The 27,903-nt window shown below is 36.6% G+C and overlaps 1 protein-coding gene across 2 annotated transcripts; it reads left to right on the forward strand.

Moving 5' to 3' along the window:
* Positions 1–1,482: 1,482 nt before the first annotated feature.
* On the forward strand, positions 1,483–27,767 carry LOC149784571 (uncharacterized). 2 transcript variants are annotated; one of them, XM_089932648.1, is made up of 2 exons: positions 1,483–1,569; positions 22,805–27,767. In XM_089932648.1, exon 2 carries the CDS (start codon positions 22,816–22,818, stop codon positions 24,916–24,918), a length of 2,103 nt encoding a protein of 700 aa, XP_089788774.1. In that variant the 5' UTR covers positions 1,483–1,569; positions 22,805–22,815; the 3' UTR covers positions 24,919–27,767. The 2 variants fall into 2 exon arrangements, with proteins under 2 accessions (XP_089788774.1, XP_089788773.1); XM_089932647.1 differs by lacking the exon at positions 1,483–1,569 and adding an exon at positions 4,569–4,786.
* Positions 27,768–27,903: the final 136 nt, after the last annotated feature.

The following is a 27,903-nucleotide window of genomic DNA, read 5'->3' on the forward strand; positions in this document are numbered from 1 at the left end:
TGCTTTTTGCCTGTAGACTTTCTATCAGTATACCTTTAGGTATAGAGGAGTGAATAATTTAGAAAATTCTTATTTTCCCCTAATTAATTATCTTTGAAAATATTTTCACTCAGCCGATTTTTCACTTTCCCGGTCAAGTAATGACCTCGTTCTTGTTGTCTACACCTGTCTGATAGTTGGGCCACCCTTGACAAATTAAGCAGTGTACACTCTTATGGATCATGTGATCGTTATATTTATAGTGTACACTCTTATGGATCATGTGATCATTATATTTAAAGTGTACACTCTTATGGATCATTGATCGTTATATTTAGCATATAAACATTCCACATGGAATGTTCGAATATTTGTTTATGCGGCAGCTACGTTTCTTATTCTTTAAGTTCACACACCCTATTGTCTTTCTGTTTGTCTCACAAGACTGTGTAGACCTTGCATCGTTTGGAACATTCTCTAGGGGAGGCCTGCATATATAAGCAAACATCATTGTAAAACGTTGGAACTCATTTATTTCAAATCATAATTAGATGCCAGGGTGAATCTATCTCGGGACATTTTCAGGAGTTATTAATAGTTTGCTCTAAAACGGGCAATTTCACGTGTAATAAATTTTGAAACCATATCTACTAATTTATCTTCCACCTGTCAAAAATGAAATATATTTTATTGAAGTTATGAAATTTGGCTCGCAAATAGTTTTTTTTTTCCGGCGCAAGAGTTTTCTACCCCGTTCCTTACGTATTTATTTTCCTTACGGTAATTTGTAGCTTTATGTTTATTAACAGATTTTTTCAATTATGTTCTGAAAATGCAGAAATAAATCAGGATTTTTATCTGTACGTAAGGTCGTTTTGAACACCCATGATAAAGCGGATCAGTAAGTTAAAGGTGAGACAAGCAGCGGCGGCGCGATGGACTGAGGTGGCTGGGGACACTGTACTTTAGAGGGATTTTACTTAGATACAGAAATAGTTTTTCATGTCAGTAGCAAAACTCTGCCCTCCCCACCCCTCTGAAATTGATGTTTTCTAAACGATTGCCTCCGTTGAAAATTTCAACTGCAAAAAACAAATAGATCCCAACGGCCTAGTGACTAGAGTAATTGGCCCCTGCGAACCCTTACCCCATTCGCGCAGCCGCTGGAGACATGGGTTCCTCGATTATGGTTTGAAGCAAAATCCATTCATTTAGCAACGAGCAATGTGGGTAACCACATCTTAACTTTAGACAACAAAAACATGCCGCACGAACCTATTTAAATTATTACACTTCCACTATAGACATTATTTTTTGCCACGAAGGCAAGTACAAGTTAGAATTACTTTGCAAAACAGGTAACGTACGAAAATAGACAGCAAATAATATACAGGTAAAACTCTGCACACATGCACCCATGTGTGTTACGTACGCCGGCATCTGAAAATAGATATAACCTATCTATATATAAATCAATACATGTGAAGCTCTCACCATTCACCTCACCTGCTTTCGCAGATAAGGACGCCTTCACACAACGTTTTCAGCAAAGTACGCTATTTTCTTCCTTTGTGTGATGCCATTTATAAGGTAAGATTTAATATATTGACATTAACCTTTCCTTTCAACATGCACACAAATGAATGTCATTTATACTTTTTTAAATCATTTGCCAAATACATTGAAATATGAATACAATAGGGTGAAAGTTGTGTAAGGTAAGTGCTATCATGTTATCGTCATCATCATCATCACATCTGTACTTAGTCTTAGAGATAGTCTTGTATAGTGGCAAACTACGTGTAGTCGTAAGTACTTTCTTGTATGGCAGACAACGTGTAGTCTAAGCGACATTTTTGTTTGGCAGACTGCGTGCAGTCTTTAAGATAGTCTTGTATAATAAATAGCACACTACATTTGGTCGTAACTAGACTATTGTATGGCAGACTACATATTGTCTTAGCGACATGTTTTACGGCAGACTGTGTGTAGACTAAGAGATGGACTTCCAAAGTAGCCGAACTTGTCTCTCTTCCATCCCACCATCCTTTAGATGACCAAATATTTATTTTAATCAAATACGCCGAAAAGGTTTATTTTTCATCACTTTTAAAATGTATGTGAGAGGTCTGAATAACAATGGGGATAATGATTATGATGATATCGAATTTGCTGTCCACTAATTCGCCCTTACATTTCATTGCCACACTTGTCCCATCCAATTATTCCACTATATATCCCTGTCCCTAATATTCTAATTCCAGGACCATTTTTGTGACATAAAACTTAATCGATTACTTTAAATCTCATGTTTAAATTACGGTAAACATTCATTCACGCCCATTTAGAAGTAAAAGTACATGCGAACATTCATACACACCTTTCAAGCGTAAAGGTACATACGTTCTGATTACTTTTCTTTCTTGTTTTCTGCAATGTATTTCTTATAAATAACACTCAATTAGCTAGAAAGACACAGGTTCAGATTCACTTACCCGGTTTGTTTCATTTTAAACAGGTTAATGTCTTTTCATTCAGTCCAAACCATTCTTTCATTTTTATCAAACCAGTATGTGACCATTTCTGTCTACGCTGTAAATAAACCCTAGTCAATCATGTCCCTATCCTCTATATATTTAAAGAAAATTCTTGGTCAGTAGCCTTCAGAATTATATGACGAGAAAAGGGTCACTAAGGATACAGACCATAAACCTTTTCATGGAAAATCGTAAACCACTCCCTACCTATCATCTAAACCTTTGGCCAGAAACCGTTTATAAAAAAGAAACATCTGGTCGACCTAGACAACTGGACTACAGAACAGTATGAAAAAATCCCTATAGCCAGTGATATTCAAAATTTCATGTAAAAACATTGGCCTCGGATCTGAAATCTAATGAAATAAAACCATGGAATCTCAGGTGTTTAGATGTTCTGAAAAACTATATGATAGTGATGTACAAACTGTTATAATAAAAGGTTAATAGCTCTTCAAAATATGTTTTACTTTCATGTGGTTAGAAGTTCAGTTTTCCAGTGCATGAACGAACATGCCAAAAAGTAAACACAAAATATAATTTAGTAATTGGATAATCATACTGGCAAGATGAAAAGTTGTGATCGGGTAGTTGTTATCGGGATGCACTGATGCACTGCACTCTGAGAACTTTGTTGCACAGAGCTATACTATTTCGAACCTCTTAAATGTATGTATGTTTGTATGTATGTTTTTATGTATACATGCATGTATACATGCATGTATGTATGTATGTATGCATGTATGCGTGCATGCATGCATGTGTGCATGTACATCTCGGTGTTGTCACTGCTTCATTTGCTGTACAAAGACATTACTTGTGTACCTAGTGGTATCTATTTATTTATCGTTCATAGATTAAACCAAAGATCATTGGCAGTACAATGTTCTCTGATTCATTAACACAAAAGAACAGGAACATGTAACAAAAATACAACTAAAGCAAATTAAGTCAACACTGAAAGGACTTACTATTAAAGCCCTTTTCTATATAAGTTGTTGTTGTTGTTGTTGTAGGGTTTAACGCCATTTTTCAGCACACGATAGGCCATATATGGCGGCCAGTATCAATGGTGGAGGAAGAACCCGGGAAAACCCCTGAAAGAACCACCGACCCACGAGAAGCTACTGGCAAGCTTTCTCACATACCCACATTGGCTGAATCCGAGACTCGAACCCACGCAGACACAGGTGAGATGGCAGTGGTCCGTAACGGACAGCGCTTTAGACCACTCGGCCACTCGGGGCCCCTTTTCTATATAAGTACTTTTACGTCTAAATATGATACGCTACCATTATGTCCGACACCCTTCACCAAGTAAGTATCGACTACTCCCACAAATTTGTAGCATTTTCTCAAGATGGATACTATATACTTATATCATTTCGTGTGTGTGTGCGTGTGTGCGTGTCTGAGAGAGAGAGAGAGAGAGAGAGAGAGAGAGAGAAAGATGGTAGCTAGGTAACTTAATCAATACTACAAGTGCATATCTTTATAGAATTTCCACCTGTAAACAAGAATCGAGAATGCAAGCTATACGTGCATATACTCACTGAATTTCAACATGTAAACCGGATTCGAGAATCCAGCCTATAAGTGCATATTTTTATTGAATTACCATGTGTAAACAAATATCGAGAATCCAAGCTATACGTGCACATCGTCATTGAATTTCCACATGTAAACAAGTGAGAATCCAATCTATACGTGCATTTAGTCATTAAATTTCCACATATAAACAAGTGAGAATCCAAGCTATTAGTGCATTTCGTCATTGAATTTCCACATGTAAACAAGTGAGAATCCAATCTATACGTGCATTTAGTCATTCAATTTCCACATATAAACAAGTGAGAATCCAAGCTATTAGTGCATTTCGTCATTGAATTTCCACATGTAAACAAGTGAGAATCCAATCTATACGTGCATTTAGTCATTAAATTTCCACATATAAACAACTGAGAATCCAAGCTATATGTGCATTTAGTCATTAAATTTCCACATATAAACAAGTGAGAATCCAAGCTATATGTGCATTTCGTCATTGAATATTGAGACGATGAGATGAATGATATCATTCATTAACTGCTCCATGATACCAGAACTAGAAGTAAACACATGTGACACATTGTCTACTTAAACGAATTACCTGTCAACACAGCAGATTATATATAGCTCATGATATTCTTGTTCAGGGGTAGATCCGAAAATACCGCATAAGGAGAGCCTTAAACATGTAAGGCGGGCTTGGGGTAAGGGCTCCACATCCGGTAAGCTCCATAATAGGCCTTAAATCTTTTTGTACTTGCCAATGAAGAGTCAAATCATTAAAAATAGTAATTATAATTTGGCGTTGGGAAACATGAAAGCCACAGTACTGCCTTGTGATAGCTACAACAAGCGTACATTATCCTTTTGAGATATGCAGGGCATTGGTAGTCATTGTTTGGTGGTAATGTAGAATATACCGGGCAATAATATTCATTGTTTGATGGTAATGTGGACTATACATAGCACTGGTATTAATTCTTTGATGGTAATTTAGAATTTGTTTCACAACACTGCATGCTAATTGTAGAGGTGACTTAATTTTCAAGCATATTTGACCCTTCTTAACATTGAAATTATATCGGCTTGCGTACATATAAAATATCGATCTTTGAAACCACTTATTAACCTATATATTTATATAAGAGTTCCCAATTTTCTGTCACAAGTCTATACACTTAAAAAAACAGAAGAGTGAAGACAACAAGTTTTGTAAAATTTAACAAATAATTTATTGTACGAAGTGAAGAAAAAAAAAAAAGAAACACACGGTATTACGAATTATATCCAAAAATGATATAGGAATTAAAAACATAAGTTCTAGTAATAAAAAATCCTGAATGCAACTGAGCTCAAGTGCCGATGAGATAAAAATTCGAAGGCGATTTACGTCTGCTATAATCCGTTAAGTGCTGGTGTGTCAACAGTCTCTTTTTGAATTATATACCTATTATTCCAGGTTTGAATTCAGTATAAAATCCGAAAAATATCTTTATTCAAGGATTTAGTCAGCACTTTTGAATTTCCATAGAAAATAATCACTTGATTTCAATAATTTGAAGAACATAAAATTCAACACAAACTGGAGACAACATAATAAAACTTGACGTATCAAGTGTTTTAAGCCCAACTGACAAACCTTTATCAAAACATCAGTTATGGGACGATTTAAGAGGCAAAACAGATTCCAGGATGAGGGTTACAAGTTCATTCTTCTGGAAAAGAAGAGATTTATTGGTAATTGGCACATGATGAATATCAAGTAGTCCAGGTATGATCTTGACTCAACTTAATGCTTCATACTCTAAGAAACATACAAAAATGTTTTAAAAAGTTATTTACCAAAACTGTCACTGATTTTTTTAGCAAGGTCATCTTTGGATATTATGTTTCATTTATCATAGATGATACGAAACTATCATTAGTTGTTGACATCAATGAAATCAAATAACTGATAATCAGGTCAAACATAATTGAACTCACTTCTGGACAAGGTAAAGTCCAGCAAACAATATTGTATTACAAGAGCATGTTATGGATTAAAAAAGAAATGCAAAACTGACAAATAAAAAAATTAAATATGCATATCACATTAGTCTGTAAGAAATAAAATCTTGTTTCAGCACATTTGAGGAACCAGAATGTTACGTGGTCCGATTCGCAAGAGTTTAAAGAACAAGGAACATTCACAATATCCAACAACAATATTATATGAAAGTATTTTTAAACCTGAGAAACAAATGGACGCCACTTTCTGAACTAAAATGTTATTTCACTCTGATTTTTATTTAGTAATATATTTATAATCATCACTATACAGCGAGTATTGCGCTGCTATGCCATTCAACGATATGCAAGTACATGTATAACCATATATATATATATATATATATATATATATATATATATATATATATATATATATGAATCCATTCATATTAATGGATTGTGTAGAACATTTCATGTTCATAATATGAACATGGAGGCCAGATATTTGAGATATTTCAAGTAAATATTTTGAAAGGAAGTACAACATGTCCTAACAAAAACAAATATATTTAGTTTTTTCTTTTTACACAAGATGTGTAATTCTTTGTTTTATATTTGCTTCTGTTTCATATCTAGTTATTGAAACAAAACATAAACCGAGTGGGCTTTAGATTAAATGAATAACGCAAACACAAATATGATGGACGATAGAAAATTACAAAATGAATTAATAAAGAAAAAAATTATATGGTGTATAAATACGATTCTCTCATTCTCTCAATATACGATTGGTCCAATCACTCTACACAAACATTAACGAATTGAAAAACGAAAATATGATTCATGTTATCATACGTATGAAAAGTGAGATTCAAATAAACTCATGGACTGCAAATGCATTAAAAAAATTATTATGCACTGTAAGTGAAATTCCCATAATTTCCAATAGTATGCTATGGAAGTGAGATTCGCATAATCTCCTGGAATACCAATACGATTCAAAATAATCTCATGCAACTGAAAATGTACTCGATAGAAACATCATTTGGAACAAACATATGCCTCTAGAAACTTGTACAGTCATATGATTCATAAACTGATGAACCACACAGTTTCACAGAATCATTGGGTTGGCCTACACTTTTATCGGCTGCTCACACCCTTCAATGATTCACCATAGGTACAGAGATACGTATACACATACGCAGAGACAGCATATAGCACTCTTGTATTGGCTACGCCACGTGTACAGACACACGTGCACATGTACGTATAGACAGCAAGCAGCACTAAACAGCTAGTCAGCCCTACACAGCTTCAGTCAGCTCTAAACAGACCTAAACATCTTCAGTCAGCCCATAACAGCCATGAACAACTACAATACAACCAAACTGATCATAATAATGGGTTCTGAATCTTTTTATAGATATATGCTAATAGGTTAAACTATAATATCAACTTGTAATTCAATGTTCACAACGTTTCTGATCAGTATAGTAGTAAATGCATCATTACACGATATGACATTTAAACCTTAATAAGCTTCACACATCCAATAAAATATAAATTTAACACATACCCCTATGGCTGTAGAACACAATGGGGAACATTCACTCCTCGACAAGATCAAAACGACCAGTGTCGGTTAGAAATGGAATATATCTTAAATGCATAGGAGAGTGAATAATAGTCGGGGTAAAATACCTTTGTATATCGTGGTTTTAATATCTCTCGTCACAAGTAATTTTCGACGAGATACATGATAGTACAATAGCTTACCTGGAAAAACAATTATTCACCCTAGGTAACGTTGTACGCATGTACAACGAAAGATAGTCAAATCGTTCTAAGGAAAAACCAAGTTATTTCTTGCCTTATTCTGTGACAGCGCTTTCCTCCCATGCTTAGCTAGTTTTCTCTCAAAACATAAATTCATCACAAAAAAGTCCCCAACAACACCAGTATTTGATCCCACTCTGTCGTATTTGAAAGGTAATTATTAGCTACCTTGAAAATATATAATAACTAATTAACGGACACTTGAACTCTACACTAAATGTTTATCTGATCAGACATTCAAACGGGTGTTGATAACAAGCAATATTTATTGTTGCAAGTTTCTTTCGACGACGTTTAATTATGGCCTACGCTCCACATAATTTGCTTTAAAAGTCTAATATTTACTGATAATGTGTCAAATCTAGCATAACCAGCGCCTCAAAAATGAAAACCAAATTAAAACATTTGAAGGGCGTGCTACTGATAGATGTATGCAATAGTCCAGTTTAATGATTTTGGCTCAGCCATGTTGAAAAACAAACCCACAATCAGGTTTTAGTAAAGCACGACCAGAAGTTCAACGAATTACCTTTACATGAGGTTATAGTGCGCAACAAGGTGCATTCCTCACCAAGTTTCATCATTCCATGTATAATCGTATGTATACAGGATGCAAAACAAATATGTTGTCATGATCTAAGTGCAACAATTTCACCAAAACTAAGTGTTAGATGCAGATCAGGGTGACAAAATGCAGCATTCTAATTTAAATATACTGCAAAGTTTGAATAAAATTTGGTAAAGCACCCGAATCTGTACCTTAATGTACTACTCGTCATTTTGCATCACTTTCTAAAGCATTAGCATGAAACTTTAACATAGAATCCTAACATGGATGCCAAAACTAAAGCCATCACTAGCTGAAAAGGTGATCGGTACGTTTCACCATGTTTATGTAAGTAAGACAGAAACGTGATAGGTAGGTCTCGCCATGTTTATGTAAGTAAGACAGAAAAGTGATAGGTACGTCTCACCATGTTTGTGGAAGTGAGATGAAACGTTCGTAGCTACATCACACCATGTATATCCAGGTGAGACAACGGGTGATACCTACGTCTCAGCTTGTTGATGAAGGTGAGTCAAAATCCAATTTTTGCTCTTCATGATCAAATGCATTACATAGCTCTTAATTTCTTCCAAAGTCTTGCATATTAATGATCCCCAAGCTCCCACAGAATGGTGTACAACTATAGAAAACCTAAATCCCATATGTCTTTGCAGATAAATGCACACACACAACATGTGACATACATGTTTAAACTGGAAGGATAACACATCATAAACATTTCATGGGTCATATTGGAAAATTTACTCATTTTTTGCAAGTGGAGAAATATTAGCTTGACAAATCCAATTTCTTCTGGCTTAATATTAGCATTTCGATTGATACAAACTGTAAGCCAGCATATAATAGCAAGAAGGAGCTGCGAAACGTTGCCATCAGTTTAAATTGCAACGTTTATTATCATTTGTAATAAAAATCAACATATACAGCTCAATTGTTCTTTTTCCTATTGTTTTTAAGTCATACCTGAAATGTAAAAAATAGACGTGTAGTTCCAAATCCCCGAAATGTAATAGAATAAAAATGACAACAAACTAATTTCTTACTTAACTTAATACATCATATTCGCTGGTAGGAACATTTTATTGAATGATCTCGACTAAGATTCTCAGATGTAGGAATTGTTAGAATCTGCAGTGCGGCCATAACTTTCAGGAATCTAAACCAAGACAAACCATAGTTTGTCTTTACAAGACAACTTTTCATTACTGTATTTAAGAAACAGTTTCAGATCTATTTTAAAATATGATTATACATTCCGGGATCCCCATAATTTAGTATTACAAGATGAACCTGTCAAAATCCAAAACCAAGCATCGAAGAAAGTTACATCCAATTATGGCTACACACCAGGAATTATTTAATAAGTTTTCTTCGATGTCCTTACCGAAACGTTGATTAGAAAACAGAGTAATTACTTTTCACAAAAAGGTTTCAAAGACACTGCAAAAAGCACCCATTACACTATGATCAAATTAAAAAGAACTTTTAGTAAAAATAAACATGAATATACCTACAAGATACGCACTGCTCAAACAGTTGAGTACATTTTTTCCCAATTATCATCAAAGATACGAATTATGTTAAGACAGTTATTAATAATAACTGCAAAATATTTACACGACAACAATGATGCATTTTCGAAATCATCACAGTTCAGATAAACCAAAAAAATCATAGGGACAACAATTTCACTTCAATGGGATAGTACATATAATGTCTGTCACAAAATGTTTGCAAACTGCCAACCTACAAAATGTACTAGGAGAACAAGAGATTAGAGGCGATATAGCAAATGATGTTACCTAATTAAAGATAATAATGGATAAATATTTTCACATTAGCGAATAAAAATATTCTTCATCAAAGACATATCGCCTAGAAAATATAACAGTTGTGCTCTAGTCCACTGTATATTTTCAGTAGGTACATGTATGGCCACATAATAAGGCTAAGTAGGAAGCAACTGATCTCACGGTACAGCAAACACATTAGTAGTGAGAGGGGATAATATACTGACATTGGGAAAATACATCACAGACGCCCCGGGGACACTGTACGGACAAAACCTTTCAGATCACCCTGGGACGATATACGGACAATGTTAATTTAACATGGGGAATATTGGGACTGTATACGGACAAGGGAAAGAGGGGTTGTTGTATAGGGACAACAGGACCAGAACGGGTTTTTGATTTTGAATACATGGTACTGAACACAGGTAACGATTTAGCAAGGGATTGATCTGAATATGTGCTTCTCTAGGGAGAGATAAATACAGGAAATAAATAAATATATATATATATATATATATATATATATATATATATATATATATATATATATATATATATATATATATATATATATATATATATATATAACACATGCAACATTCAAACATAGATCGATGAACATCAGTCTGTCATTAGTTAACTTTAAAATCGACTTTAATTAGTTTAGGCAAGAAAGCAAATCTTTTGGAAACACATGAGTGGCCCAGTAAAGGGCCTGTTTTCTTTCTAAATTCTTCTATTCCTGCACCATCTCCTTTTTTCTTTCGTACCTTTCGTGTCTTCCTGTTCGCTTTATTTCCTCCTCCTGTTTGTCATTTTCCTCCTCCTCTTTCTTCCTCCTTTCATTTTCCTCTTCCTTTTCTATTTTTTTTTATTCCACACCCTCATTTGTTTTCTGTCCTTTTCATCCTCCTTTTCTTCTTTTCCCTTCTTTATAATGTCTCTTAACCTTTCCTTTGCCTTACTTATATTATTTATCTCCATTTTGAGACGGTGATTGGTATTGCCGTAACCATCCTCCAATCTCACCAACATTTCCTCCACAATCCCAATATCATCAACCACTTCTTGCAGCTTGTTCATTTTGTCCAAATGTTTACACGCCACCTTCTTCGAGTATTTAATGTTGAATGGCGAGAATGATAATGATAATAATACAGTTTAGGTCGCCTATGCATCTAGTCGTTTCGCGACCGGTTATATCCTGAAGTTCAGGATACTTAATTAGTCGGTGATGTGGGTATGGTGCCACCACATCCCCGTTTTTATGTGCAAATGTCACACTCCATAATTTTGGAATTTTGGACATGTCTAGGCGAGTCGAAGAGAAAATGCACCCGGTGACGCAGTAAGCAGTTGTATGTCGATACGCCGTTGAAAGCGGAAGCTAGTATGATCAAATTTTGGTCCAGTTTTGTTAGTGGACAATTAATTTCCGGATAATGTGTAAGCCACCTGTGCAATTTTCCAATTTCATTGAGTTGTATAATTTTCTTTACTATTTAACGAATTATTGAAATTTTGTGTACTTAGTGTACTTTTAAATTTCCAAATGGTACCAATCAGCTGGGTGTCCGGCACCCTATATACATTTTGTGTCCTGTTTTTTCTCTTTGGTTTTGAATTTTGATGGTGGTAATCAAAGGATCAGATCAGGAATTTGGAGATAGAGCTTTTATCAAAAGATGACTTCATAAACTAAAGGAAGAACCTCATGTAAGAAGGCAATTTAAAAGTCGATGTCGGTCTTCGTTTTCTTCTTCTTTGCTTTGTTTTTTTTACCAAGTCTTCTGTTTGTTATTCTGATGTTGAGATAGGGTGTTTTGGTTCTGACTCGACTTTCAATGTTGTAGTCTGGTATGCTTGCGACTGGTTCATCTGGTTCCTGGGCTATTATTTCTTATCTACTAATGAGATTTTGGAATTCCATTGTGAATCTAAATGTTGTTATTAATATATATGTTGGTCTGGGTAATATTGGGTTTAGAATGTTGTGTTTTAATAGTTTGAAGTCTGTATATATGTTATGTATTTTATTTCCGCTTTTTGCGGTGGGCCTGATGACTGGATGGCGCGAATGACGAGAGCTTGACTTTATATATATCAAGCACGGACGTGAAGGAAAACATTCCTTACACTCACTTCACATAGCCTCTACTATCCATACATATACTCAACAGGACTTAAGAACAAAATATAATTACTATCCCCACAAAACCAAAAGACCCAGTAACTAGCTAAATAAGCCATCACATAAAAACCCATAACATATCATTCAATTTTATAAAATAATTAATAAATAATTCACTTACGAAGCACCTATCCAAAACTAAGGAAACCGCAAAATCGTATGTCCTAGATGTCTTTAACGAACCGATTAATTAGCTAGGATTCCGGTTCCATATGTGCTTAACGAACCGTGTAATCGGCTAGGACTCGGGTCTCTTGCTAAATAAAGCATAAATAACATTCAATCTATAAAAACATTAATAAATAAATAACTTAAAGAGGCAATATCTAAAAACATATAAATGACATAACGTAGGAAGCACGCCCTAAACACCTCGACTAGTAATACCATAATAACCTTGAAAATCTCTCTTTTTACATGATTTCTACCAAGAACCTCTATAAACAGCATATACCCCCCTCACCACCATGTAAATACAACAATCAGCCAGCGATGTAAAGCAAGCAGGACCGTTCCCGAGCTCTCCTTACCACTAATGACAGCCAACCATTCAACTGTAAGGGACCTTTATGAACCCACATATTGAGGCCAAACTATCAGAATTCCTTGAATCCATAAAAGCCTGGGGGAGGTGGCACCATTCCCTTCCCCAGGAACAACTAGCAGACTGCGGTGCAGTCAGAAAAAAATGGCACATGCACAATTATGCGCACGCCACTATAATTAAACTCAACAACAGCAATAACAACAAAAGGGATAAGAAGGGAAGAAACCCAGTATCTACTATACTCGTAAACGAATGCCAACTCAAACAAAGACACATTTTACTATCCATACACTGGAAGAAGAAAATTTATTATATACTATCCACAAACCGAAATATACTATCCACACTCGGGAAGAGGAAAATAAAAACCATATATAATAACCACACAAACGTGCGATAACGCATACAAACACATACAATCTACTATCCACACAAACGAACGCGAACGCATGCAAACCCGAAATATAATATCCACACACGGGAAGAGAGAAAAAAAAAACCACAACAAAATATACTATCCACACACGCAAGGAAGAAATAAAACACAAATATATTATCCACACAAACGTATGCGAACTCATGCAAACATACACACACACACACAACAGAAGGAAGAATTAAATCAAACCCAAAATATACTATCGACACACAGGGAAGAAGAAAATGAAATCAAATCCCAAATATTATATCCACACAAACGTACGCTAATACATACAAACTCCAAATGTACTATCCACATAAACGTATGCGAACATATACAAACGCATACTCTACTATCCACACAGAAGGGATGGGGAAATAATCCACAATATCTACTATCCACACAAATGGATGCCTACGCGTGCAGACACATACTCTACAATCCACACAGAAGGGAAGGAAAATACCCTACTATCCAAACAATCGTACGCGAACGCATACAAACAGACAAATACACACACACACACAAATACACACACAAACACACACACAAACACACGCACATATATCAGTAAAGGAGTGAGTATTTATAGTCACACTACTCAACACCCATACCAATTGGCAACTTGAATAGTCTATTTTCTAGAGTACTGGGGTAGCCCTGAAAAGGGCTGGTTTGGTGTCGGGGGAGTTATGGCAATCTTTTGTCGTCTAAGAATGCGTCCCTGTCTGGTGGATGGCTTTCCCCACAGGATAGGGTCTTCTTCTTCGGAAAGAGAAGGAGAACTCTTTATTGTCCACACGGCAGTCAACAAAACCTCTGTCTGTTTTGTGATGTTGTTGCTGCTGCTCTCTGCTTCCGATGTCTGTACATCTCCGTCCATTATTCTTTCTTATTCTTGATTTCCTCTATGAAGACTTCTTTTATAAGGTCTTCGACCACTTTCAGCATCCTGACGTTCTCTATCTCTTCCGGTTTTTCTATCAGGCTTCGCCTGACACGATGCCAGTGTATATAGGCTTCGTTTAACTTAGCTAAACTAGAAGGCATCTTCATATGTGAACGATTCATAATGGATTGTCAGACTGATTGATTGATTACATGGATAATAGAGGCGTTTGCACCGAGTGCATGTGCCTCTGGTTTATTCCTGCAAAGCATGATGCTAATTTGCTAATTGTTCCTGGGGAAATGAATTGGAGCCACATCCCCCAAGCGTGTACGCACTCAGTGAGTGCTAATATTGTCCCATGCTATTCGAATGGTGGGCTGTTATGTGTGGGAATGGACCCAACACGCACTCATGTTTAAATAAGTTGGTACCATTTGTGGGGTTGAGTTGGATTGGAACTGACACTCACTCATGATATTTATTGGTAAAACATTAATGCGCGCATTGCACGCTGTTGATTGATGTCCGGTCTCGGAATGATAGGAGGTGGGCGGGAGGGCAGGCGCCAATATACAGGAAGGTGTCCGTTGACAACATTTTGTATTCAGTTCACAAACAACCAACAATTAACCATAACATTATTTTTCAAACAAACTAACAAACAATTTTTCAACCAAATAAACTAATTTTGACAAGGCTGACAACGTTGTGAAGTGAAGATAGACTTCCACTGATGGAAGTCATTGGGCCATTGATGTTAACTACGTTTCGGAGATAAAGACAAGAGGAAACCATAATGGTCACAAAAACATCGATCTCTACTTTGTCAGCGTGTTTAGAAGAATGACGATCAAAATAAGTCACTAAATGTTCTAAAGAATGTCCAAGACTTCCTTGATTAAGAAACTACATACAATATTGTCCACACATCATGGAATATGTGCTATGTAATTTCACATTATTAAATCGTGTCGCCTGGGAATTTCTTCTCATAAAGTCGATGATGTCGTCTTCCAATGGTGGCAATCCATACAAGTCAAAATAATCCACACAACCCTCTTTAGAGAAGTAGAAGGCTATCCAGTGGGTTCCTGGGAGATGACTGTCGTCCGTGTTGATGACATAAGCTTTATGGTCTTGAGGTTTGCGATGAGGCAGTTCATATTTAGCACACACCACTGGATTTCAAGAAGCAGTTTATGAACTGTTATTCAAAAGGTAATAACGATCCCATGTATACATTTTTGTGCTGTTTTATTTTTCTTTTCTTGTTTTTTTTTCTTTTCTTCACAAGTAATAATAAGTCATCAATTCAATCCTGGCGTTTTGCTTGAAAATCTCTGACAAGTAGGCATTTCTTCGCATCGTCTTCGATCTCTGAGCCAAAGGAGCTTCTATGTGATGGATCTCGAGAGCCATCAATGGAGGAGAGGAATGATCACACCAGTCTTTATACCGCTGATATAACACGGCTTTTTCTGAGATGAGACCCAACAATCGTCCAGATACTCGTTAATAGTTTCTTCTTGACGTATCATCAGAGATTAATCGTTTTGTCATTGATTGGGGTTATCCTTTTGATATCCATGGCCATCATTTTTGATCATTTTCTTAATACTATCCGCCAGGTTTTCGGCAAAAGAAGAGACTAAATATTGTTCTTGTTTTGGCCATATAGATTTCATCATCACGTCCGCTTCCTCTTTAGTCTTGTGGTTCGGCTTCCACTGTATCCTACCATTCCATTTCCATAGATTCTCCACCATTCAAGAGGGATGAGTCTTCCATAGTTTCTAATAATCTAGAATGACTTCTCTCAAACTGTTGATCTTTATCGTATTGTCGAATTCGGCATACAAGATAACATTCACCGTGTTGTTTAAGGTATTGGCTTTGAAAACAGAAGTTCTACACGGATTTGGCCGGATTATATACGGTGGAAATGTCCCTCATCGCTGCCTTGGTGTACAGTGAAATCAAAGGCGCACGAAGTCTAAGCTTCTACATAATGCTCGTACGTAATGCCGTGACTGCTGTTGGTTCCTAACTGTACAGTGGCTTCGTACAGTGACAAATACGATCTGAAGTAAATCTTCTTTTCGTCACTAAAGCCAGGTTCGAAAGGCTTGGTACACAAGGTTTTGCCATCTCGACTTGGATAAGATGTAGTGCTGAAACTCAGAAGGATTTTCCTCCAAGGCTCCATTGACGGCTGTATTTTTGACGATACCAACGATCAAACGTTTGGGTAACAGTACTTGGAACATATGATCTTCGATCATCAATTGGTGTCCAGCGGGAATGGTAAAAGTTTTTGCTTCCACGCGTTGTATCGGATACTATACTATACTCTAGATCAATGTGATCTTTGACCTGTACTTTGATTTCAAACTCGATGGGAGCTGATCTTGAGTTCTTGAGAGAAGAGACGGAATGAAATTCGACCCATTGGGATTCTTGCATCGTCATCATGGTGAGTGGCATGGCAAACAGATCCAGTTCCGACTTGGAACAAGCGCAAGACTCTTGATGCATCATTGTCTTTCTTCAGTTTTGCTCTCGGTTTTTTAATAATCAAAAACGTTAAAGTTTCGAGCGGTTCTTCTATTAATGGACGATATAGCTCTGAGGGTATGAAGTCCTCTGGAGGGGTGTCTTTGTCGTCTCTGTCTGCCTTGTCCATGCTGTGGCGTAAGGGAAGCAGGAATGTCTGACTATTTAGCGTCTACAGCATTTATAGGAGTTTCTTGTCGGCCTAAAATGTCGTTGCACGTTTGGAGAAAGACATGTTTGCCTGGTCTCAAGAAACTTTCTTTGAGATTTTGATTGTTGATTATGACAATCTGAAGAAATTCTTTACCGTGCGACACTGCGGCATATCTCAAAGCGTGAAATCGTCGTATCACCAACGGTTTCAAAACCAAACCACCGAATAAAAGGCAGATTGCAGCATTTTATGTCCTGGCAAGGAACAGTTCTCCTAAGCCATGTCCTTGTTGTCGAGCGACGCCTCGGTACACTGGATACATGACTTACAACTCGTTAGAGAATCGTGATTGAAAATGGAGTTTCAACGCGACCTTCCCTTTGGAAAATGGAATATTTTGTCCCAGATCACCTTTTATAGCAATGTTGACAGTCAAAAAATACGACTTGCTGACGGGTAAATAGTGAGTATGTACCAATTTGTGGTGAATGTGTTAGGTGTCTCAACCTTGCTGATAATTGGTCGTGTTAGAATTCATTTTGAAAGGAATGACACGTGCTAACAGTAACGATGTCTGTCCCACTATCTTGTACTCCACCACATCGGAATATACAAAGCTCAAATTGAGTCCTTGGTTCAGTTCTACAGGGGATCAAAAAGCCCTGTACAAATTCATATTACCGTTGATCATCGGATTCAGATTCTGTGCTACATCGGTTAATGTCCACCCAAAATTTAAAACAAACTATAATTTATCCTGATGGACAACGTTTCGGAATACTGAAATTTCATCAGTAGGCGACAAGTTACTTAATGATAATCAAGCTGAACACTTTTGTATACTATGGTCAGAGCTTTGCCAAACGCTGCCTCGAACCTGTTAGCAACTGTGTCAACCAAATGTTCACTGTTTAAAAAATAGCCTGCCGGAATATTCAACGTGTAGATGCCCACTACACCCACTCTTCGCTGATGATACTTTGGATGGGGCAAAATGGTGGTTTGGAAACGGCTTTACGTGTCCAAGTTGACACGGAGTAGAATTCGAGGGTAGTGGTGGTAGTGATGGTGGTAGTAATGGGATGACTTTAGTCTTCTTATCTTTTTTCTCCTCTGGTTTGCCTTCTTTCTTTTTGACTTCTGTCAAAGGAGGAGTGGACAACATCTTTTTAACCCAAGCTTTAAGTTCTTCTCCTTCGGGAGTGGGGGAAGGGGTCAACATGGACGCTGCAATCTTATTAGGAATGGAAGCTGATAACGGTGTTTGAAAGACTTTTTGTACCTCTTCTTCTCATGCATAGGTGGCACTGCGTCTGTCCTCGCCGCAGAGAGTGGTGGTGACAGTGGTGGTGGTGTTGAATTTTTTATCAGGGTCTTAAAATCTTTCAGAGTTGGCAGAGGTGTTTCGTCTGAAGCTCTCTGGTGAAAGAGTTGAAGTCGTTGCAACAGTTGACCGTACCTTTACGATTTTTTTTCTGTTTTGGACAAATCGTTGCGATCCTTCAACGACTGAAGTTCGTGTTGTAACTGGGGCATATCGGTCAAATGATGATTAGCAGGCAAAAGCAGGGTCTGTTGTTGTTTTCCAACGATTGTATTGCATCCATCGTTCATAAGGCAAAAGAACCAGTTTTCTTTCTCCCATGAGTCATCCCAGGATTGTTCCCAATACTCCTTTCAGTAAAGTTCCTAACAACATGGGCAAACTACTTCCACGTTATATCAACATCTTTTGACGGATGGGTATTTTCTTTTGGACCATTTAGCAAAGAACGTGTAGATGCTTGGCTAAGCATTCGTTCTGATGTGGAGTCAAAGGTATCGTGCCTTTCTAGATCTCGTCGTGATCGCCAGGAATGACTTCCGCAAGCACGATTGAATCGCCTGGACTTTATCGCAAGAGGCTGTATGCACTGAGCCACTCTTTGTAACACTACACGATCCAATGAGATGGACCAATGATCAAATGAAGTTTATGTTCGATCAAACGTTTGACAAATTCGGTTGTGCCTGAACCGCTAGATCAAGCAATTAACATGCTAAAGGGATGGCGAAGATACAAAGCCTCTGAACTAGCACGATGTAAGTGTTGGTCGATGACTTAGAAAGTGAAGGAAGAGGAAGCAAAGACATCAGAGGTATCCGTAGTGCAGGGAATGTCACTTTTGACGGGAACATAAATATGCCCAGAGTTTTTATACCTTCTTCAGGACACGTTAATTTCAACACATATTTAAAATGGAACAACACGAAATACAAAAATACATAAGAGAGAGAAATGGTTAAGTACAGCGGTACAATGCACATTAAAACGATCAAAGTCGAATATAAGCAAGTCATTGTACAGCATGTTTTTGGTAACAAATGTGTCCTAGGGACAGTGTCTAATGTTCTTACAGTCTCTTTGTGTCCTCCCATAATCAGTCTTCGTTTCCTTTAAAAAAGAGCATTGTTTAAAAATGAAGAAATGATTTTGAGTTTGCGTTTCAGTTGTATTTTGACCAACTCTCAATAAATGCGTTCTCTCAACTCCACAGGAAAGCCATAAATATTCTTTAGTAAAGTATCCATCCAGAGATTACTGAGGTAGTCCCAATAAAGGTAAGAAGTAGTGACAATGTGTAGACCATCGAGCATGTTCCAGGTAAGCCGAATCGTTCTGCTTCAACTCGTGAAGTGACAGACCGCAATTGAAGCATTTGACTTTATCCCCTTCGCCCAAGTGGAAACGTTCAGCCTAGGCTAATTATTCGGGGGTAGGTCCTTCGAGATATTTAGACCATTGCTTTTTTCTTCTTTCCTCTGTGTGGCATGTGTATTTGTGTGTTTGTATGCGTTCGCGTACGTTTGTGTGCTGTTGGGGTTTATATGCGCTCGCGTACGTTTGTGTGGGTAGTAGAGTGTGTGTATGCATTCGCGTACGTTTGTGTACATAGTAGATTTTGGGGTTTGTATGTGTTCGCATACGTTTGTGTGGATAGTAGATATCGTGTTTATTTTCCTCTTTCCTCTGTGTGGACATAATATTTTTGGTTTGTTTCTTCTTCTCTCTGTTGTGTGTGTGTGTGTATTTGTGTGTTTGTATGCGTTCGCGTACGTTTGTGTCGATAGTTGATTTGTGGGGTTTGTACGCATGAGCATACGTTTGTGTGAATCGCAGATATTGGGGATTTTGATAGCAAATGTTGGGGTATGTTTGATAGATATTTTTACCGTTCCCCTTTGTGTTGATAGTACATTTTGGTTTGTTTTTCTTCTTCCTCCTGTGGTGTGTGTGTGTATGTGCATTTGCGTACGTGTTTGTGGGTAGTAGAGTATGTGTATGCGTTCGCGTAGGTTTGTGTGGGTAGTATGTTTGGTTTCTTATTTCCTCTTCCCTCTATGTGGATAGTAGATATTATGTTTGTATGCGTTCGCGTAGGTTGCTTGGATAGTAGATATTGTGTTTGTATGCGTTCGCGTACATTTGCATGGATAGTAGAGGGTGTGTTTGTGTTTTTTCCTCTTCCCGTGTGTGGATAGTACATTTGTTTTTTTTGTGGGTTCTTCTTCCCTCTGTGGTGTGTGTTTGTGTGTGTGTTTTTATGCGTCCGCTTAAACTTGTGTGGATAGTATATTTGTGTTTTTTTCCTTCTCCCCGTGAGTGGATAGTATATTTGGAATAATTTTTTTCTTCCTGAGTGGATAGTATTTTGGTCTTTTTTCCCTCTTACCGTGTGTGGATATTATATTTGAATTTGCTATTTTTGTTGTTTGTTTATGTTTTTTTGCTTTCTTCCTCTTCCCGTGTGTGGATGGTACATCTGGGTTTGTTTTTCTCTTCTTCCCGTGTGTGTGTATTTTATTATGGGTTTTTTTCCCTCTTCCCGTGTACGGATAGTATTTCTGGAGTTTATATGCGTTCGCATACGTTTGTGTAGATAGTATAGTTGAGGTTTGTATTTCTTCTCCCCTTTGTGGTGTGTATGTGTGTTTATGCGTTAGCGTACGTTTGTATGCATAGTATATTAGTTTGTTTGTTTTCTTCTTCCTCTGTGTGGATAATATATTTGTGTTTGTGGATAGTATATAACGTTTTTTTCTTCTTCCCACGTGTGGATAGTGTAGTTGTGATTGTTTTTTATTTCTTATTGCCGTCTGTGGATAGTAGAGTGAATGCTTGCATGAGTTGGCGTACCATTGTTTGGATAGTAGATATTGTTTTTTCCCTTAACTTTCCTGTTGTGTGGTAATTTATAATATGTGAAGTGAGTGTAAGGGATGTTTTCATTCACGTCCGTGCTTGACAGATATAAAGTCAGGCGCTCGTGATTCGCGGCATTCAACATTGAATACTCAAAGAAGAAGACGTGTAATCAGTTTGACAAAACAAAAAACAAGCTGCAAGAAGTGGTTGAGGATACTGAGATGGTGGAGGAAATGTTGGTGAGATTGGAGGATGGTTATGGCTATACTCATTACCGTCTCAAAATAGAGATAAATGATATAAGGAAGGCAAAGAAAAGGTAAGAGAAATTATAAATGAGGAAAACAAATGAAAATAAGGATGAAGAGGACATAAAACAAATGACGGAGTGGAACGAACAAAACATAGAAAAGGAGGAGGAAAATGAAAAGAGGAAGAAAGAGGAGGAAGCAGAAAACAGGAAAAGGAAAAGAATGAGACGAAGAAGACAAAGTTTGCAGGACAGAAGGTAAGAAGATGGTGCAGGAATACAAGAAATTAGAAGAGAACCAAAAGCCCTTTTCAGGGCACTCATGAGCCTCCAAAATATTTGTTTTCTTGCCTCAATTTTTTGTAGTCGATTTTATAGTTAACATATGATAGATTGATGTTCATCAATCTATGTATGTTGTATGTGTGATCTATGTATATGTCTACTGTATTTGTCTCTCAATAGAATAGCGCATATTCAGGTCAGTCCCTTACTACATTGTTATCAATGTTCAGTATCGTGACTTCACCTCACCTGTTCCATTCATGTTGTCCCTATGCAACAACCCCACATTCCCTTGTCCGTATACAGTCCCAATATTCCCCATGTTAAATTCCCATTGTCCGTATATCGTCCCAAGGTGATCAGAAAAGTCTTGTCCGTATAGTGTCGGGGATAGGCTTCTGTAATGTATATTCCCATTGTCAGTATCATATCCCCTATTAATACTCACAGTAATTTAATTGATGTCAATATTAATTTTAAATTATGCAGATGCATTTTGTTGACTTTAAATACCTTAAGAAATTGTATTAATGATTTCATATACATTACTTGAAAATATGATTGGTATTACTGCGGAAATCTCAACTTACATTTTCCACACGCAACTCGTAGCCATCACTTCGGAATTGCATAATATCCAGTCAAGTAGCCCATAGGTCATCTCGAGGTGTCTTTCATGGTACGAAATGTTCAATGAAACTCTCATTTTGCAATTATGCATTCAATTTGAACCTTGCTGGGGAAAAACAAATAGGGTGGAATATACCTTCTCTAAATAAACTATATTCAATAATTTAAAGAAAAAGGTTATTGTACTTGTGAAAGTAGTTTATCGATACTATAGATAAATTATAAATGTTTAGAATATTAAAATGGACATGATATAAAAAATATCCTTTATTCCTGGCACTGGATTCCTCGATTTAAAGAGCAATGTAAGAAAATAACTTGAATATAATTATTTTTAAAAAATTAAAACTTCAGAAGGAAATATACAATTTTGAAAACTGATTCTGCAGAACAATAATTTGATTTTTAAATCACATATAACTATTCTTAATTTCGTTTGCAGAATACATCATTATGAAGCACACAAACCGGGCTGGCCTACACAGAATTGTATATTTCATCATACTGGTCATTCAGTCTGCATCTAGCCAGTCATGTACTCAGAATACATTTTCAAAGTCATGTACCTGCACATCTGACCAATTAAGACTCGCCTTGAAATGCAACTATACCAGCAATGCATCTGTTGAGAGACTTCTTCCTGGCAACCAGAGCCTTTCCACCGTACACAAAGTCGATCTGTCGTCAAATAATTTATCCAGTCTTCCTCATGATTACTTTCTAGGAATAAGCGTGATTTCAACTATTGATCTGAGTATTAATACTTTCGGGGACATTCCAAGTGTAATTTATAAACTGAACAACATATCTAGACTTGATATTTCTAAGAATAAACTTCAGCATGTGACTTTATCAGTGCTGTCAGACATCACTGAGAATGGTACACTGGTTGTTTCTGAAAATAATATTCAAGAAATCTCTGAACCAATATACGGCATAACAGTTGGAAAACATGTGTATCTCATTGATATCTCACACAATGACCTTACAGTGATAAATGATACGTCATCATTATGGAACTCGTGCATAAAACTGGATCTCTCATACAACAAACTAGCAACGTTCCACCCTAAAATAATATCATATATTCAAATCCTAGCACTTTCGTTTAATTCATTAACGGAGCTCTATGCAGAAAGCTTTACAAGTTTTGTGAATCTTAAACATTTAAATTTGTCTCATACTGAGATTCATAAGATCAACGAGACTACCTTTCACCCTCTAACAGGTCTAATATCTATGGATTTATCTCATAATAAGATAGCTAGCCTACATACCGGCAGCTTTAGTCATTCTCCGCGGCTTGAAATGCTTGACATTTCAAATAATGTATTGAAGAGTCTAGACTCCGAATCATTTAGAGGCTTGGACTATTCACTTATAGAATTAAACCTGTCAAATAATAATTTGTACACAATCGAAATGAAATCCTTTTCGAGGCTTCAAGGTCTCAGAGTGATCACCCTTTCAAATAACCAGGATCTAAAGAAAGTGAATTTTGACCTTCCATCCCATCTGAAACAAATAGACCTGAGTAACAGTTCCCTCCAAAATATTAATGAATGCAAATTTATACAACTACTTGATATTGAACTTTTAAACATTGAAAACAATGTACTGAACTGTAGCTGTCATCTATCATGGCTTTATTCAACGTATGAAATTTTACGAAAGTCCAATTCTCCAACATCTGAAAATGTATCTCCCATATCTCCATGGAAATGCATTGGTTCTGATGGAAACCATCGAACTGTTAGCAACGCTGAATCGGGGAATTGCCATGACAACAACAAAACACCAGAACATTGTGTCATAACATTCAACATGTTTGAAGTGGAGAATAGAAACTTTAGCATACATGTAGCAAAATATGAAGACTACATTGTAGTTAAGTGGACTTTTTACGGCAGTATGGATATTTATGGATTCTTAGTAGTTTTAAAGAAACTTGACAGCAATGACATAATGTTATCTTCTCCTGTGATTCATAGCAATGTGAGAGAATATACTTTATATCAAATTTCTGAAGAGTCTGCTACCATCTGTGTCCAAGTGATTGGCAACTCAACAGCGATACTGATGGAAAAATGTGACAACATCATCACTTTCGACATGAAAATGATAATTGGTGTATTGGCTGGATCCGTTTTCCTTGTCCCAGTCACACTTATCTTTGCTTACATTGCGTGCAAAGACAAACAAGCTATGGCCGAATTGCATTATCAGTTACTTCAAGAGGCAAATGTAGAAAAAGATGGTCAGGAAACTGCAGAAAAGATTGCTGTTGTTCATGAACCAGAAACAACGAAAAGCTCAAGTAATGAGAGCCAATCAAGTGAGCCTTTAACAGCACCCGCTTCTTTGATGGAAACAGAGTGCGTTGTACATGTCAAGCTTAATTTTTCTTATGATAATAAATCTTATATGTCTGAGACTGGGGGAGAAGCAAGTAATGAAATTGAAAGGAATATTGATATTATGTTAGTAAATAATGATACAATGTTGCATACTGAAACAAGCCATGGCGATTCTGATGAATATTCCACTAAACTTTGAAAACAAAATGCAGCTTCGAAAACATTCACTGAAGATAAAGAATGATTTGAGAAAATTTCAAAATGAAAGGCTATATATTTTCATGGATATAAACATAAACTAAGAAATAAAAAACTATGTTCTAGATAACATGCTGGAAAACAGTCATACTTAGTCCATTCAAGACTTGTTTTGGACACATGGTATACAATTTTCTTATTCTGCATAAACTGAAAGTTGCATATGTAACTGGCTGAGGTTGTCAAAACAAAAATGGACTGTTTTGCACACCTTGGTTAATCAGTCAGCCACACATGAGGAGGTCGATAAAATATTTGTTTACAAAAGCAGTGGAAAGTGATTTAATATTATTCACGAATATATTTGTGTTGGCAATGGAATATAAATCAACATACATACTTGCTTAAAAGTCCCGCTGCAAACAACACTGACTCAGATTTGTCGTTGCACATTGTGATTACTCCTAGTAAAATGCAAAGACCCAGATCTGAAGGCGCATTATGTAACGGAAGATACACACATTATTCTGTACGTATTTATGGATCATCTAGATGGAATACACGCATGCTGACGTTTCTCGATAATACATGTATTGCTATGTTGCATTAATGCTTGTTGATTTTCTTTTGGTTTATTAATAAAAGTAAACATACGTTTGAGTAAGAAAAGGGTCGCAGCCGATAAAGGTTTGCAGTGTAGCTAAAACTGCAGATGCTAATAACAACAAGTGGCCCAATTTGACCTTAGAACTCATCCGGAGGTGGAGGGATAACGGAGCTGTTTCAAAAATGGTGGAATACTTGCTTTATTATTGCGTTGGGAATAATTGTCAAAAAGAGTTTTACTAAACGAACTTGTTCGCTTTTCTGCTTTTGTTGCAGTTAGTTCACAAGATTCACAACCAACGAAGATTTATTTTTTTAAATCCAGGGACATTTGTTTCCAGAATCTACCGTCGACATCAAAACTCAGATTTTTTGTTTGTTTATTAGCAAAATATTGATACTGTCTTTGCATTGCAAGTAATAGTAAAACGTTTCATTCTTGAGGAAATCTCTCAGTGCCAATTCAAGAAGTTTACATCAGCTACAAGCTCTGAAACTAGCTTCTCTACAATGAGCCGTATCTGTGTGAAAAAGCTTTTTATTTCACCAAGTATTCGTTTGGCTTCGTTGACTTCCTATGTTGAACACATATGTAAATGAGTAGGCTAAATTAAGGTAGCTTGATTATATCACATTCATAATAATATTTTAACAGTACGTTAAACTTTACGTTTATTGACTTGTTAACACCAAGGTAGGTCTGCTTTTAATTCACAATAAACACTTCCACAAGTCAGATATCAAAACACAGTCGGGCACTTAATGGGGCACAGACAGAAACACTCGAGGACATTAATGTTACGGTGTTGATTGACGTATTTCATGTTTGAATACAAGTAGGCACATTGCATTTATGGTGATTCCACTTAAACTGAACTAAAGATGAAACTAAAACACGAATTCCATTGAGAAAACCTGCTTAACTGGTATTTATTAATTAAAGTTCTATCCTAAAATACTCGCTTATAAGTCACCGTTTGTTTGCAGAACATTCGATCCAAGCAGAGTTGGGATCGTCTCATTAGCGTGAAGTACACAAAATGCACAAATCTTGGGGCATTTTAGAAACACAGGATGTTTACAGTACACAAAAATACTTACTTTTTCATCACAACATTCCCATTCAGAAATATGTAGTTGGTATGCACTGTTCTCGTCGATTTCATGACTATTCATTACGCATTATTTATAAATACAGTTATTTGGACTTTTATAATTTAACAATATCACGGGTAAATTAAACTAAATATTGCAAAGTTAAGTGTCCGTCAATCTTGTTCATTGAGGATCTTTACTAGCAAGTATATTGCTTGCATGTGGGTACAGTCCTAACAACCTGTATTGGTATTAATATGTATGTTTTGCTCAGGGCCATAGACAACGATCACGGGCGCTGGGGTAAGAAACACCCGGGCCTATCCTAGTTTTGTTCAAACAAACTTTTTCATTTTTACAATTAAAGTTTTGTTCGCCCCAGGACCCCTTAGGGCCCCGGGCCCAGGGAATATATTTCTCCTCATGTCGGCCCTGGTTTTGCTGCATAAGCACCGTGTTTGTTGCAAGAAATAATTTGATATAATTAGTATTCTCCTTTATATTTAAGTCCCAAGTGATATATCCAATGATTTATGTCAGTGCACGTGACCCGATAAGCCCCTGACTTGTAAAGGCAGCGCAGACTCTGTTTTCAGGTTGACAATCCTTTTGATTGAGCAAGGGAATTCAATGCATGTACAGTGCCAATTAGAATTAAGACAGCAACATATGTTTACCCACGTGACAAACATTTGACTGAACCTCGAGTTTGATACCTGCTCAGTAGCAGCTAACAGTGTGTTGTTTTTTGGAAGTTCCTGTGATCTAGCAGCACACTTGTAACATGTTTAGTTGCTGTATGGTCAAAGTGTCATTTACATCGCCAAAGCTCAGTCTCTACGAAACCAAGGAACTGGAGTGGGACGATGAATAGACGACGATGGACGATTTCAGAACTTTATCAGACAATGATGTTGACTTCTTGGGTTTTGTAACAAATAATACCAGAAAACATTTATTGTTTATTTGTAAGATGTTTAACACATTACGGAATAATATGCATATGATCATTATGAACTATTTTTATCTCGTAATGTGACATATAACTGAATTCATGGATTTATCATATGAAGGGATTTAAAATGCCAAGCATTATGGATTTAATTAGAACAAATTGCATATTGTCAATTTATTTTGTGACATATTCGACTTGCGTGTATTTTACACTGGTGTCGTTTTGATCTATCTATCTATCTATCTATCTATCTATCTATCTATCTATCTCTATCTATCTATCTGTTTCTGTGTCCGTCTATCAATTCATCCAGTTTGGTTTCTTGTTTTC

The sequence above is a fragment of the Sinohyriopsis cumingii genome, chromosome 14 (genome assembly GCF_028554795.1).
Source record: "Sinohyriopsis cumingii isolate HCF-2022 chromosome 14, ASM2855479v2, whole genome shotgun sequence".
Lineage (NCBI taxonomy): Eukaryota > Metazoa > Mollusca > Bivalvia > Unionida > Unionidae > Sinohyriopsis > Sinohyriopsis cumingii.

Coding starts and splice junctions, on each gene's coding strand:
- LOC149784571 (XM_089932648.1), top strand. CDS start 22,816: ATGAAGCACACAAACCGGGCTGGCCTACACAGAATTGTATATTTCATC.